This window comes from Pyricularia pennisetigena, chromosome 2, assembly GCF_004337985.1.
Source record: "Pyricularia pennisetigena strain Br36 chromosome 2, whole genome shotgun sequence".
NCBI lineage: Eukaryota > Fungi > Ascomycota > Sordariomycetes > Magnaporthales > Pyriculariaceae > Pyricularia > Pyricularia pennisetigena.
The window spans coordinates 6,282,306-6,294,077 of NC_043741.1; the positions used below are offsets into that span (position 1 = coordinate 6,282,306).

Here is an 11,772-nt window from a genome sequence, read left to right on the forward strand (position 1 = left end):
AATATTGGTAGGATAGGTCTGCCAAAGTTGTGGTGAATGTGGCGACTGTATATCCCTGCCTGCCTTATATACAGGGGGTTGCTTTGCCGTTGTTGTTGTTGTCGACGATGAAAACCTGAACAGTGGTTTTTTTTTTTTTTTTTTTAAAAAAAAAAAAAAAAAAAAAAAAAATTCAGAAAATCATGTCATAGCATTCACTCGTTAGTGACCGAGATCAATCCCTCATATCCACCCCGAGGATGCGCAAAAAAGAGCAGGGCTTCATAGGAAAACGTATTTCTCTCATGCCCACACAGCACTGTGGTTGCTTGGTTGCAAAGAACCGAGGCTTGGAGCGGGCTTCGCGTGGGCGATATACTGTCATGTAAATCTGTCTGGTGTTGAAGCTCCACACAGATCGGGCTAGAACGGCTAAAATGGGGCCTTTCAGGTTGACCAGTCCCAGGAACGGGGTTATAAAATGTGTACGAAGTACGTGTGGGGGCAAACTCCAGATGGGCCCTTGCACAGAGGTAGGATTATCTCGTCTTTATCCCACACCAATTCCGTGCAAAGCGGGGGATTTCAAACCGTTATCACCATACAACTACTGTAGACTACTTGCTGTACGTAGTTGGGTAGATGCAGATGTCTACTCGTCTAGGCAGCCTAAGTGCCCTGCCAAAATACCCGGTAATCAAGGTCATGCCATCCTGGCTAGCTTTCTCATGCGGGGCTCGTCATGGTCAAGTCCCCAGGCTGCTAAGGGTGCTCTGCGGGCCGGCAGGCCCAATCCAGTCTAGACTAGCAGAGGCGTGGGATCGCGCAGGCCAATTGAGAGACAACTGACTACATAGTAGACTTGGCGGAGGCTCCTATGCACCTGCAGCGGCCAGGCTCCCGGTGTCCAATCAGGCGAGCAGCACGGGTACACCGAGGCTTCCACTCAGGGGCGAGACAGCGATTGAGGAGACACAGGCACCTTCAACTTTGCGGACGTAAAGCAAATACCATCCCCCAAGAAGCCTAGTCAATATCTCGGGAGAAGGCCATGATTGGATGACTGTGCCCAAAGGACTTGGCATTCTTTTTGCTTCTTTACGCCATCTTGCTAGGAAGCCACCTCGAGCTCGTTTTTTATCCTAGAAATCCTGGCTGGCCTCCTTGTCTCTACAGTAGTGCCGGCGTCTAGCTCGAATGATGTGATTGACTATAATAATCCGTACTAAGCCTTGCCAGAATGTCATGATGTGTGTTAGATCAAGGTGGCGTTGTGGAACACACACTATTCGCATTTGATCGTACAGCCAAGAGCCTTTCGTATGTCGATCACGCCTGTCCTTTAGGTGCATCTATGGTGTAGTTCTAGGTGTTCCATGAGATACGGCGTTGTGCGCAATCACTCCGACGGTCCTACTTCATCGGAGAAGAACGTAAGCATCTAAGGCATAGGCCGAGCCAGGGAAACGCGATTTCCTCTTCGAACCCCCGGTAACAGTGAGGCCTGTGCACAGCTCCTCGCCCACGTTACCCGTGTATGTTCGAGATGAGTCGGTCAAGCCGGCCCGTCCGCATATGTGGCGAAAGACAGCACGGTGTTTTCCATTTGGTGTGCGTAAAAAGTACCATATAGGAGGCCTCCAGCCAGTGGTGGTGAACAGCCTCCTCCCAGTCTGTCCAAGGCGGGTGCGAGTACCCCCAACGGGAACCATTGGTTGATTGCCGTTGAAAGACGATGACTTGCTAAAAGCGCAGTGTACTGGACATACGAACGAGACATTCATGCTTCAATACACTCAAGCCAACCTGAAGTTCGATCCGGACACGGCCCATCTTACATTTCGCCCTTCTGGTCCGCATGCTCGGATTGTGGTTTCTGCGTAATGGGAAAATGCTCCGGCTAGGTAGGTGTACCAGTGCAACTGTCTATGTCAGCTGCCCCTAGTTTGACGAACCGAGGACGTTGTTGAACAGAGGCCGCCTCTGTGACTCCTGACGGGAGGAAGCATATGAAATGTCCTGTTCTGGGATCATCGATATTGCGGTGAAGTGGGGGGGTCTCGACAATTTCAAGTCCTGTGCCGTATTTTTTTCCTTCTTCTTGCCCTGCACAGACTCGCTGGGACGGCCCTGAAAGAAGGCATAAACCCATGCCATCCACAGAGATCGGGCAAGTCAGATGCAGCCCGTGGCATTTAGATGCTATATCGGGCTTTGGCGTCGCAGGGATTTTCGCAAGGTGTTGATATTGAACCGGATTATCATTCCGTGATGGCAAAAGAGTGCAAGGGTTGAATGGAATATCATGTACGCCAGCACTAAATACGCAGTGCCAAGATCTCGGAGCCAACAAACAATGTGAGGCTCCAAGCGACTCCTCATTGTCAACCCTCACATGGCTACAGGATACCATGCTGGAGTTCCTAAAGACGGGCATGCATGCATCCGCGATTCCATGAGTTGATGGACAAAGGCCTCTTGGAAGAATCAAGTCGAAGCCAGTCCAATCGACAAGATGCATTCGCCCGGCTTCTAGCCGTTTCGGGATTACTTGCCAGTGAACCCAGTCGCTGTTGGTTTGGTCCGCCTAGCGAAGGGATCAAATTTCCCGGTGCATGCTGTACAAGCTTTTAAGCCATGGCTACACATCGGCATGTGAGTGTTGAGAACAACGCGCAATCCATAATTGCTGGTGCGTATTATGTGCTGTGCTGCGTGGGCTTTGTGCATACCTAGAATGCCGATTAAAACATCAATATGAATGGGTTCCACCGGGCCCGTTCTGAAATCGCCCCTGTTGATGCTGGAACTGACTCCTCTGACCCGGGCAGCGAAGTAGGTGGGTAGCCGGCCGACGAAAGTATCGTGAGTACCGTCGCACCAGCGAAATCAATGGCGGAGCGAGCGTCTGCCCTGGCTGTGATCTGTCTGCCTTCACACTGCGTCGCCATCGAGGAATGCATGCAGTATACTAATTTTGAAATGGATGTCTTTTTATTTCCTGAAGAGCAAGTTTTGAGCGATTAAAACCATTCGCAAAAAAAAAAAAAAAAAAAAAAAAAAAAAAAAAAAAAAAAAAAAAAACCAAGCTCGGCTGTCATAGCTTCTAGCGTAGGCTGCAGAAGCGGTTCAATTTCTCCAATACATGCACAGTTCTGTAGTGTCCTAAACTTTTACCTCCGATCTGTTTGGTCTTTTNNTCCTGTTCTCCACCACCAACCCACTTGCCGAAAAAAAAAAAAAAAAAAGTACTGTAGTCCGCTGAAGCTTGTTAATTGCCCAGTCCTGGATTGAGGAAGCAAAAGGACAAACCTCATCTGAAAATCAATCCAAAAGGGTTACATCTGCTATCGATTGGCATAAAACAGACAGCCAAGATGTTTGCCGTCCCTGGGTGGTCGCTTTCTGCAGACAAGCTCAAGACAGAGACTGTAGCAAAATCGTCAAGTGGCCCAGCGGCTGCACCCTCAAGGAAAAGAAAAAGAGTCAAAGTTCCCGCCGAAGATGTGACCAAGGACAATGTCACAGATCTATGGGAGCAAATTATTGAAAACAAGGAGAAAACCAAGGGCGCGGCTCCCTCCAAGCCAAAGGATAGCAAGCGGCAAAAAGTGAAGAAAGGCGACCGTCCTCCTGGCGGAGCAGAATCAGCACCGACGCCGAATACCCAGTCAAAACCTGACCAGGCGAGTCCCATAGATGGAGACCCTGCCGGCAAGTCAGAGAAAAAATCCAAGAAGAACAAGATCAACAAGAAGTATGGAGGCAAGGATGAGACCGCCGAATCCTCGCCGGCAACCCAGCCGTCGGCAACGACGACAACAGCACCAGCAGCAGCGAGCAAGCCGCCGCCGCCGCCGCCAAAGCTCACCCCGCTGCAGGCGTCTATGCGCGCCAAACTGATCTCTGCTCGCTTCAGGCACCTCAACGAAACGCTGTATACGCGTCCGTCAGAGGAGGCCTATAGGCTGTTTGACGAGTCACCCGAGATGTTTGCCGAGTACCACGAGGGGTTCCGCCAGCAGGTCGAGGTTTGGCCCGAGAACCCTGTGGACGGCTATATCGCCGACATCCGCGCTCGTGGTGCCGTCCGGCCGCCCCCATCGTTCCACGGCAAGAACGGCAAGCGGCCCCCGAAGAGGCAGCCGCCGCCCGGGCCCGGCGATCTCGAACCTCTGCCGCGCACCGCGGGCACCTGCACCGTGGCAGATCTGGGCTGCGGCGACGGTCGTCTCGGCAGCGAGCTGCAGCCTCTGGCCGACAAGTTGCGCGTCCAGGTCCTGAGCTTCGATCTGCACAGCCCGGCGCCGCACGTGACCAAGGCCGACATGGCCAACGTCCCCCTCCCAGATGGCTCGGTCAACGTCGCCGTCTTCTGTCTCGCCCTGATGGGAACCAACTGGCCGGCCTTCATCGAGGAGGCCTATCGACTGCTGCACTGGAAGGGCGAACTATGGGTGGCCGAGATCAAGAGCCGGTTCGCACCGGCCGGCGCCAGGAACAAGAGGGGTTCCGCTGCCGTCGTGGACCACAGCGTTGGCAAAAGGCGCAAGAAGTCGGCCAAGGCAGGCGAAGACGATGCCAATGGCCAGGCAGAGGCGCTAGCCGTCGAGGTTGATGGAGCCGATGACAGGCGAGGTGAGACGGATGTATCGGCTTTTGTGGAAATTCTCACAAGACGGGGTTTTGTTCTTTGCGGCAACGGTGGCGATGGGATTGACCTCAGCAACAAGATGTTTGTCAAGATGCGTTTCATCAAGGGAGCAGCCCCCACGGTTGGCAAGTGCGTGACCAAGACCCCCAAGCCCCTAGAGATCACTGGGTTGTCTAGGAAACGTGGACCGGAGATTCCTGACGCACCGGATGTGGCGGAGGAGGCCAAGGCTCTCAAACCGTGCGTGTACAAGATTCGTTAATATGCATATACTCGTCGGAGCAACTATAAATGAATTTGCCCAGCAAAAAAGTTCCTGTGTACAAAAATATATTGGCGTGAATGGTGCGAGATAAATCCAAGCACCACATAGTTTTCTTTTCGTTCTTTCTTTTTTCAGGTACGCATTCATCACTTGGCAGACAAAAAAAATAAAAAAAAAAAAAAAAAAACATTATGCACCGAAAAATGTTTGCATAAATCATAGTTCTATTCCCCTGAGTCCAAACCGAATCTACCATGCGAATATGCATCGACGCCTGCCATTTCCGTGTTTGCGCCATGGTAGCAAAACATGCTGTGATCGTTAAAATCCCAAAATAAGATAGTCGTAAAATCAAGAGGACAAAAGTGTCATGGCAGTAATGCTGCAACCACAGTGCCCAAGATTACGAGTCATCATGTTACTGCGGCAAAATATTCAGGTCTTGATCGTCAAAAATTCCTGAAGCTCCTACCGACAGACCTAAGCTGAGAAAAATTGCGCGCAACCTGAATTTGCGACCACGCCCTCAGTCCAGTGCCACATCTAGATATACGTAAGTGACGACTGTTACAGCTGCTGGTAGAGGTAGTTCGCAGCATACTCCAGGTTTCCGTCAGTCGATCTTAGTGCCTCGATGGCTTTCTCTCGGCTAAATCCCAGTCCCATCAAAGTATCAATATGCTCCTGAGGATATGCCGGGGCTGAGGCTTGAGCAGGTGCTGGTGCCGGTGCCGGTGGTGTTGGTGTGGTCGACGCTGGATTAGCTACGCCTGCCGAAGAACTAGTTGCCGCTGGAGCCCTGACTGCGCCCGAGCGCGCACCAATGGTCGTGCCACCTGGTCCGCTGATGGTAGGTTCGTCAAGAATTTGATCCTCCAGCTGCCTTGGTATGTCGGCCTCACCCAAGAAATCGATTTCTTGGCCCTGGATGACAAGCTTGTTCTTCATGAGATCAATGCAAGCTTGATACCTCTTGAGCATGTCTATGCCCAGCAGGAGGTCGACTGCCTTGCCTTCCATGACGGTAAAGCTACAGGGCAGGTGGAGGCTGCCAATCTTGATGGGGGCAGTGTGAACTCTGCCGATGATGTTGGCTGTTCCTACGCCACGGGCAATGCCTGAAAACCGGGTATCCACAAGCCTCATGATTCCGCAAGCCTCGGCACATGCCGGAGACATAATAGTCACCTGCGCACCCGAGTCCACAAGAGCCTGGACCTTGTTGCCATTGACTTCGACGTTGCAATATAACAGATGCACTTGACCGAAGACTAGAAGGCGTGCAAGTAAATGTTAGTAACGAGGCCGTCATAGATCAGGACGTAAAAATCTACAGGTTACTTGCCTTCCGGAGTGTGCTCCATGGCACTCTGGAGGTTCTCCTGTACGCACTCCTGCCTGATCATTTCCTCGATCTTGGCTTGAGATTCCACATTGAACGGATCGTCATTTAATGCCTGTATCGCCCTCTGTCGCTCAGCACGCTCCCTTCGTTCTCGATCACGGTCACCGGATATCATATTCCGGAATGCCACTGGATCGTCAAGCACCGCTGCTAGTTGGGGGTTCCTGGCTTCAACCGCCGCCCGAGTGGCTGGGTCTCCCAGTATAGTGAGCCTCATAACCTCTGGGTCATGTTCTAGTGCAGCGGAGCTCTGCTGTTCGCGTTGTTGTCTCCCGGGATTGGAAGGGCCCGCGCCAGCATTTGATCTCGGCGACCGTACATGAAGCGCGAGCATCTCTCCATCGCCTATCTGCAACTCCTCCATGGTTTTTGAACTGTCTATAATTAGGCGACCGTTGTGGTAAAGGTGCTGTGATCTCGGGTCGATACCAGTCTCGGCTTGAACGGAGCTCCGAACTGTGTCGAGGGTCATGTCCGGAAAGATCTCCAGAGAGAGGATTTCCTGGTCTTCGGCATCCGGCTTTGTGATACTCAGAGTGACACGCCTGCAAGCCACACAAGTTAGCCATCAAAGACAAGATTGGATCGGGACGCAGAACCTGCAGGTGTGACTACATTGTGATGGTTGGGGGGGCGTGTCTGCCCTTGTTGATCGTAGCGGGCAGGTCTCGAGGCAGAGTTGGGATGTACAAGCGACGCTTGTGACCGCTTTGCGGTTGGTTTGTTTTGTATCTGGGCAAAGAGAGGAAATTTGAAGAAAGGAGAACTCAGAAATCGATGTTCTCAATCAATCGATCCGACACGTTGCTGCTTGCTTGTAAATCGGAAGGGTTCGGGCAACGGACAGTTGGGGCTATAATTGGTTAGCATTAGACTAGTTTGGGGGCGATCTTTGTAGCTTTGACAAGGTATGAGCTTCAATTCTAGACGGGCATAGAAGCCAGCCAAGCATTAGCAAGCAAAACGCCGTCATCGCCGCGGGGTTGGCGGTCCCATAATAGGGTGGATCTAGCGGTCAGTGGGGTTGTCTTCCCCATAGGAATCTGCAAAGTGCTGCTTCTCAGATCAGTTAGGAGCCTATCGGTTGCTGAGATGGAAAAAATAATCCCGAATTTTCTTGACAAATGCCACACATGAAGCTGGTGTAGGGGCATAAATTGGCTAGCTTGTTCTGCATACATATCACGTGTGCAAGATACGCTCACTGGCTGTTGAGGGTCAACCACCGATCTGGGCTACACCGGCTATAATTCCGTAATCCCACCACGATCGGTGGGATATTACTATCGCGGAACCGTACCTAGCAACTACAGTAGGTATCAAAAGCCAGTGATACTCGGGCTGTTAGTTCCGCAACCAGTTCATGATTTCATCCCATAAAAGGTTTCACGCCTACAGGACTTTCCGGCAAGGGAAGTTACCTTACCTTACCTTTTATGGTACTTTATGTCCCGATCTGATTCCCAAAATATTCAGCCCGACCTTCTTACTGGCTAGTTTAGACTGGGTTATTTATTATTTCTTGTGACACATGGGAACAAACGAATCGCCAGTCTGGTATCCTAGATGGACGGACCATTACTCCGTACATAAGTATCCGTACTCCGTAGGTAAGGCATATGCACCTTGGCAGCCCCATTCTCTCAGCGCTCCACATCCCGTCATGGGATGGCAGGTGAACCGGCCCATATTCACCACCATTTTTTTATCGAAAAGGGGCTTAGCGGCCTGCTACCACCCAATCTCGATCAAGGCACGCTTTTGAGGCTAGCCAGTCCCAGCTCTGATGGGCAGATTTTCCTGTAATATGTTCTTGGTCATCAGGAGTGCGATCTGCTAGGCTAGATGCCTCACTTCCTTTCCTCCCCATAAACTGGGGTTCGGCTGGTAGCCGGCCCACCCACACCTCTACCGGCTTTCAGTATTGCCATCACGCGCCATCCTTCCAGGACTTTGATGTTATTGTTCTTGGCATATTCTGCAGAAGAAATGGACGCCTGTATCCAGGCACAAAACCAAGACAAATCCACCTAACATACCTTGAAATGCTTATCTTGTTCACAATCGGTTCGCTTAGAATGTTCCTCTTTTCATCACATACTTGCGCCCTGAACTACTACCTGCCTACCTACCTTCGGTTGTCTACCTTGCCTACCTCCCTGGGTAGTAACTACTCACCTTGATATGTGTGCTGCTTCATTACTTGGCAGAAAGCAAGCAAGGACTACCGACAGCGTGTGTAACCTAACCGCATGTCTTCCCCGTACTCCCTGCTCGTAGCTTGAATTCTTCTACCCCTCCATCCTTGGCCTTAAATCAAGTCAAGTCCAACCTGAAGTTTTGATCGCAATCATCATCAAACACTCATCTTGGTTTTTTTTTTTTTTTTGTCTACCATCATCTTACATAGCTAGGTATGTAAGATAAAGTCGCATCCTCAACCAGGGTACTTATTTATCTGCCTACTTTATAAAGGTAGTTTGTACCTAGTGCACATTGAAACAAAAGCGGAAAGCCAACTTATGGTCAGATTGGCTTATACCTCTTCGAAATTCGAATCGATTGTTGCAGTCACCATCAATTCAAGTGCATACTACTTTTACAATCTCGATCATTTGGTACCCCGACGTCACGCAAGAGTGTTATACGGCCCGCCAGCAGCTGGAGACTCGTCCCAACGACCCAGACTCGTGGAAACGATACCTCTTTTTTAACTTTCAAAGAGCCAGCCTACGAGAAACTTCTGCGTAAACATGCCACGTCCTTTAGCGATACCGGACAGTTCTGACGACGAGGGCGCCGTCGACATGGACGAAGATGTCGACGAAGGGTTCGCGGCACTTCAAAGGAGCCTCAGTCACAAGCGTCGCGAAGAGGAGAACAACACTTCGCCAATTCAAAAGATATTGCCTTTCACGTTTGCCCCCAACATTGGACCCCTTGGCATATCCGACCTTGATTCGTGCGTTGCGTTGGAAAATGCAGCTTTTTCACCACACCATCGCGCCACACGGGACAAGGTGAGTGACTATAGATCGTGTACCTGTAACTATGCTTCATGACCTGCTCCAGGAACGGAACATAGCGATCGCCGCCTACATCGATGTAGTTCCACGCAGATGCGCATGCTTACATTGATTCTAGCTCGAGTACCGACTCACAGCCTGTCCAGAACTGTGCCTAGGCCTCTACTGCACTGTGGTTCCCAGCAAAGCCAAGGCTTTCGACATCGAGACTCTTCCTATGGCAAAACCAGTTGAGACGGATAGGGGAAATGGCGCTGTGAGCGTGTTGCTTGCCCATATCATCGCGACCGGCTCACAGTCCAATCTTATCACGGATAGTGATATGGACTATCCAAAAGACTGGAAGACAGCCGGCTTTAGAGAATCCAAAGTTGGACATCGAGAAAGCAGCCGGACGGTGGCCATTCACTCGCTAGCGGTTGTACCTCGACTGCAAGGATGCGGTCTCGGCAAGCTCATACTGAAGGCATACTTGCAGCAGATCAACAACTCTGGGATTGCCGACAGGGTTGTACTTATTTGCGAGGATGTGAGCTTTGCAGGTCTAGCCTTCTATCAACCCGAAGTGGTTAGTACTGACAAAATACGTCTGACTAGCACCTGGTTGCATACTACAAGCGATTTGGGTTCAAGCATATCGGCGCAAGCAAATGCGAATTCGGAGGTGGTGGCTGGCATGACATGGTAGAAAACCCCTAGTTTACCGTCACATCCTTCCGGAATGAACTAACAAGTCGCTTAGGTATTTGAACTGGTCGGGCCACCCAAGATCGGTCAAATTTGAGCGCGATATTTCTCGTTATAAGGGTGTACTCGGCGCATGGTGTTTTGAGTGTTTTTCTTTGCACTAGGGAAACAAATGGTTGCAAGAGCCAGAGAAATCGACAGCCCCACAGGAGAGTTCCACAGGCAAATTTACGCCTGAATACAGAGATCAAATACCAGCACATGAGCACTTTGATGATGGCGCTGTCCAGCACGCGTTGCATCCATCGGTGATGTTTTTGCCGTTTTTTTTTTTTTTTTTTTTTGCAAGAATAGATCTAGAGCTTAGCATAAACATATTTCTTTAACCCGGTAGAGCCAAGCGAATAACCCTTTAGCTCAGACAGAGGTAGATGGGTTTGCGATAACAATAGGTATGGATGGGGCCTGCCCCGATTTGGTAGAAGAAAGGTAACAAAAACCTACCAGAATTTGGAGACGCTAGCAATGGCGGCTGGGTCAATCAGTCCCATCCTTGAACATTGTTTGCTTGTGCCAACAGGACTGCCCTGCGCATATATTTTCAGTTGAGGAATACCTAAATATTTTACGGACTCCCTGTCTGACATTCTCTACTTTTTCTTCTTTAACTTTGCCAGCGAAAAAGAAAAAGAAAGCAAACATGGCCGACCAAACTCTGGCGCCTTACAAGGCGGACTTTCTCAAGGCATCCATTGATGGCGGGGTACTCAAATTCGGCACCTTTGAGCTCAAGTCGAAGCGCATAAGCCCGTACTTCTTCAACGCCGGCAACTTCCACCGCGGCTCTCTCTCCGTCTCTATCGCAAACGCATACGCCAAGGCCATAATAGAGGCTCGCGAGCAGACCGGGCTTCACTTTGACATACTGTTCGGTCCCGCCTACAAGGGAATCCCCCTGGCCACGGGGACGCTCAACAGGCTCTGCGAGCTTGACCCGGCGCACTACGCCGATGTGAGCTGGTCGTTCGATCGCAAGGAGGCCAAGGACCACGGCGAGGGTGGCAACATTGTGGGCGCAGCGCTCGAGGGGAAGAAGGTCCTAATCGTCGACGATGTGATCAGCGCGGGCACGGCCAAGCGCGAGGCCATCGCTAAGATTCGCCAGGAGGGTGGCGAGGTTGTCGGCATCGTCGTCGCCGTCGACCGCATGGAGAAGCTGCCATCGCCCGACGGAGACGACAGCAAACCCATGCCTAGCGCTCTCGGCGCCCTGAAGAAGGAGTACGGCCTGCCCATCATTGCCATCCTTACTCTCGACGACATCATCGCTGGCATGAAGAGCTTTGCCACGGAGGACGACATCCGGAGGACGGAAGAGTACAGGAGTAAATACAAAGCGTCGGACTGAAATGCACGCCATGTCGCGAGAATTTTGAAAGAGCTAGCACATCAATCCCTCCCTCACTGCACATGTAGATCCGCACTTGATACGACTTGACACTCGACTGCATGCACCATTGACAAGCGATAGCCACGAAGTTATAGAGTCTGAAATCAGGCTCGGATGGATGCATATTGTTAAGAGTTGATACTCTCTCGAGAGTGCTAATATGACATATGCGCGGTCTCTTGGCAAACCGGTGGAAGTGGCAGCAGACGCGCAAAAATAGTTTTTTTTTTTTTTTTTTCCTTCCCAAGGTGGGGCTGCAGGGTGCAGAATTACCGATATTCACCAAACCCTCCGGCCCTTGCGTAT

The 11,772-nt window shown here is 51.0% G+C and overlaps 6 protein-coding genes across 6 annotated transcripts; 4 read left to right on the plus strand and 2 right to left on the minus strand.

The window, feature by feature from the left end:
- Positions 1-856: 856 nt before the first annotated feature.
- On the plus strand, positions 857-1,009 carry PpBr36_01762 (uncharacterized protein; the record flags this gene model as incomplete). The annotated part of the gene is made up of 1 exon (XM_029888946.1): positions 857-1,009. The coding sequence occupies one exon, from the start codon at positions 857-859 to the stop codon at positions 1,007-1,009; it is 153 nt and encodes a 50-aa protein (XP_029750704.1).
- Positions 1,010-1,775: 766 nt separating this feature from the next.
- PpBr36_01763 (uncharacterized protein) lies at positions 1,776-2,136 on the minus strand (the record flags this gene model as incomplete). Its single annotated transcript, XM_029888947.1, has 2 exons — positions 1,776-1,855; positions 1,935-2,136. The coding sequence occupies 2 exons, from the start codon at positions 2,134-2,136 to the stop codon at positions 1,776-1,778; spliced, it is 282 nt and encodes a 93-aa protein (XP_029750705.1).
- A 1,220-nt stretch (positions 2,137-3,356) lies between these two features.
- PpBr36_01764 (uncharacterized protein) lies at positions 3,357-4,895 on the plus strand (the record flags this gene model as incomplete). Its single annotated transcript, XM_029888948.1, has 1 exon — positions 3,357-4,895. One exon carries the CDS (start codon positions 3,357-3,359, stop codon positions 4,893-4,895), a length of 1,539 nt encoding a protein of 512 aa, XP_029750698.1.
- Positions 4,896-5,465: 570 nt separating this feature from the next.
- PpBr36_01765 (uncharacterized protein) lies at positions 5,466-6,775 on the minus strand (the record flags this gene model as incomplete). The annotated part of the gene is made up of 2 exons (XM_029888949.1): positions 5,466-6,169; positions 6,268-6,775. 2 exons carry the CDS (start codon positions 6,773-6,775, stop codon positions 5,466-5,468), a joined length of 1,212 nt encoding a protein of 403 aa, XP_029750699.1.
- A 2,281-nt stretch (positions 6,776-9,056) lies between these two features.
- On the plus strand, positions 9,057-10,028 carry PpBr36_01766 (uncharacterized protein; the record flags this gene model as incomplete). The annotated part of the gene is made up of 3 exons (XM_029888950.1): positions 9,057-9,323; positions 9,448-9,897; positions 9,927-10,028. 3 exons carry the CDS (start codon positions 9,057-9,059, stop codon positions 10,026-10,028), a joined length of 819 nt encoding a protein of 272 aa, XP_029750700.1.
- Positions 10,029-10,716: 688 nt separating this feature from the next.
- PpBr36_01767 (uncharacterized protein) lies at positions 10,717-11,424 on the plus strand (the record flags this gene model as incomplete). The annotated part of the gene is made up of 1 exon (XM_029888951.1): positions 10,717-11,424. The coding sequence occupies one exon, from the start codon at positions 10,717-10,719 to the stop codon at positions 11,422-11,424; it is 708 nt and encodes a 235-aa protein (XP_029750701.1).
- Positions 11,425-11,772: the final 348 nt, after the last annotated feature.